The sequence below is a fragment of the Orycteropus afer genome, unplaced genomic scaffold, assembly GCF_000298275.1.
Source record: "Orycteropus afer afer isolate SDZICR_OR568_19922 unplaced genomic scaffold, OryAfe1.0 scaffold00166, whole genome shotgun sequence".
Classification (NCBI taxonomy): Eukaryota; Metazoa; Chordata; class Mammalia; order Tubulidentata; family Orycteropodidae; genus Orycteropus; species Orycteropus afer.
Window position 1 is genome coordinate 1,312,527 of NW_006921753.1, and position 2,708 is coordinate 1,315,234.

General features: G+C 45.1%; 1 protein-coding gene across 1 annotated transcript; it reads left to right on the forward strand.

The window, feature by feature from the left end:
• Nucleotides 1-611: 611 nt before the first annotated feature.
• RETNLB (resistin like beta) lies at nucleotides 612-2,228 on the forward strand. The gene is made up of 3 exons (XM_007946564.1): nucleotides 612-738; nucleotides 1,250-1,330; nucleotides 2,101-2,228. The coding sequence occupies exons 1-3, from the start codon at nucleotides 612-614 to the stop codon at nucleotides 2,226-2,228; spliced, it is 336 nt and encodes a 111-aa protein (XP_007944755.1).
• The last annotated feature ends 480 nt before the right edge of the window (nucleotides 2,229-2,708 follow it).

Sequence of the window (2,708 nt, forward strand, 5' to 3'; positions counted from 1 at the left end):
TGTTAATCATATTTTCTGTTACTTTCCCACAGATGGTATTTACCAGGGACAATAAAATGATCTCTAAACAGGTGACAACTTTAGTAGACCACAAAGTAACCTCTTCCTGGTAGAGGATCAAACAAGACATCTGTAATATAGAGCTACTAGATGGTCTGGGTGGGGTGGTAATCTTACCAGGTTGCCAAGAAGAGGAAAGAGGAAAGAACAGAAAGGCAAAAGGACTCCTCTTGGCAGAGAGTCAGAGCAAAGGCAGCTGTTGCTTATCATGGACACACCCCAGGCTTTGAAAATGGGCTTGTGTGTGGATGTGCATGTGTGTGCATACATTTGCATTGAAGATGTGCATCCAGGTCAGTACACAGGGTATAAAATATCTTTTCCTGGTCATTCCTTGCAGGCTTTGTCTGAATTTTTTGGTGAGTAAATCTGCTCTGCAGCCATCCTTCTGGCTTCTCCAAGCTCCTCCTTACTGACACTATCTTTCCTCCATTCTCACTTTCTGGAGACTATTCACTTCTCACTTCCCTTCCTCCCAATCACTGTAGAGCTCAGAGATTCAGCTTCTTTGCATCTTTCCTCCCAGCACCAGGACATTGCCTTTCTCCAGGATGAAGCCTGCCTCTTGCTTCCTTCTCATGTTCATCCCCTTCGTGCGGCTAATGACCCCAGGGGACGCTCAATGTTCCTTACATAGGATTGTGGATGAAAAGATAAAGGCAGCACTCAACAAACTGGGTAATTGGCTGGGGCTGAGGAGGGAGGGATAACCTTTGCTCATACTTCTTATTATGAAACTATAACTTCTCCAACCCATCCCCAGTTTGCAAACTCTAATCAATCTACTTACCCCCAATATTCCTGCTCAGGGCTTTCTCCACTCCCCCAACTATTTTTGGACTTCTAACTAAAAGTTCAGATTTCCAAAATGATGATGCTACTGTCTATGATGATGGTGATGGTGATAGCTATAATTTGTGGGCACTCACTAAGAATCAGGTAAAACGTAAATCTTTATGTTGATCAGTTCATTTAATCCTCATGACCACTTTATGAAGTAAGTACAATTATTACTTTAATTTTACAAATGGGAAGATCAAACTTTAAAATTTTTCATTTGTTCCAAATCACACAGCCAGAGAACAGTCTGACTGGGGGCACAATGAGCCCTCTGAGGTAGAAGAGTATCTGGAAAGGGATTATCGGGGGGAGGGATCATGGACAATACCCCTTTCTCTTTTCTACTCAGAATATAAGCCCTTTGCCCCAACACCAAAGCTCTCGTGTGTCAGTGTCACCACCCCAGGCAAACTGGCCTCCTGCCCTGAAGGTGAGTAAGTCCATGAGGATGAATGGCTGCAAGATGCCCCCATACCCTCCCCTGTCCACATCCAGCACATATAGCCCTGCCCAATCTCAGGCTTCTATGGCCCTGGGCTGAGTCACATCCCCAGTTCTCAGAGATCCCTTACCCATCCTCATTTCCCTTCAGGATGCTGCTGAGGGAACTTGGGTTTCTGCCTCTTCCTTTTCCTCCCTCCTTTCATGCCCCTGAATGCCAGCCCTCCACCCACCTCCCTAGCTGCCTTGTCATGTCACCTATCAGTCCATCTATCCTTCATCTCCTCCTGTTTTGGTGAGTAGAGGCAAAATCAGAGGGGGATTTATCATGAATCTAAGGAAACTAAAACTCCCAGGCTCCCCATTTGCAAGGGTCTCTTCCAAGGTCCTATATATAAATTTGTTTTAGTAACTGTTGTAATTCTTTCTTTCTTTTAAGTGCTCTCAAAATTGAACTTGCCTTGTTGTTGTAATGTGCCATCGAGTCGGAGACTCATAGCGACCCCTTCTTGGGTTTCCGAGGCAATATCGCTATGGAAGTAGATTGTCCTATCTTCCTTCTGAGGAGTGGCTGGTGGGTTTGACCACCAGCCTTCTGGTTAGCAGTCAAGTGCCGCAGGCACTACACTACCAGAGCCTTAGGCTCCACAAAACTTAGACCTACCTCTGGGTTATACATGGATGAAAGATGGTTATGGGTAGATTTCCCTCCTCTTAAAGTGTAAGGGTTCTGATGCCATGTCTTATGAACTCACACAGGGACTGCTGTCACTGGTTGTGCCTGTGGCTTTGCCTGTGGTTCCTGGGATGTGCAAGGGGAAAGTACATGCCACTGCCAGTGCAGTGTGGTAGACTGGACCACAGCCCGCTGCTGCCACGTGTCTTAAGAGGGAGGAAACTGAGTATCCACTTTTATAGCCTGAAACCAGGATCCCAAGAAGAAAAACTGACTCGAACTCTGATTCCTCATCCTAAATTCCTTCATTTGTTGCAATCCTGCTCGGTAAATAATAAAGATGATGTTTATGTGTTTCATAAACTGTGTTTATGTCTTTCATGTTTTTGCCCCTGACTTGGGATGACTCAAGTCAAGGAATGTTTCTGAAATCCCAATTATTCTACCTTAGCTTAGCATATTGGATGGTGCAGGGTGGGAATGCTGTAAGAAGGAAATAGAGAAAATGGAAAAAACTGAGATTGATGCCCCAGTCTCTCTCATTATTTAACAAAGGGCTAATGGCTCCAAGCCAGGCACTAGCAGTACAGAGAAAATAATGTGCATGCACTTATGGAGCGTACCAACTAGAAAAATGGGTCCCCAACTAGGTTCAGGGAGCCCTGGTACACAGCTGTTAAAGCACTCACCT

Excerpts from the sequence above, each read along its gene's own strand:
- RETNLB (XM_007946564.1), top strand. The coding sequence starts at position 612 with ATGAAGCCTGCCTCTTGCTTCCTTCTCATGTTCATCCCCTTCGTGCGG. Across the intron at positions 739-1,249 it reads GGCAGCACTCAACAAACTGG|AATATAAGCCCTTTGCCCCA; the intron begins GTAATTGGCTGG and ends TTTTCTACTCAG. Across the intron at positions 1,331-2,100 it reads ACTGGCCTCCTGCCCTGAAG|GGACTGCTGTCACTGGTTGT; the intron begins GTGAGTAAGTCC and ends GAACTCACACAG.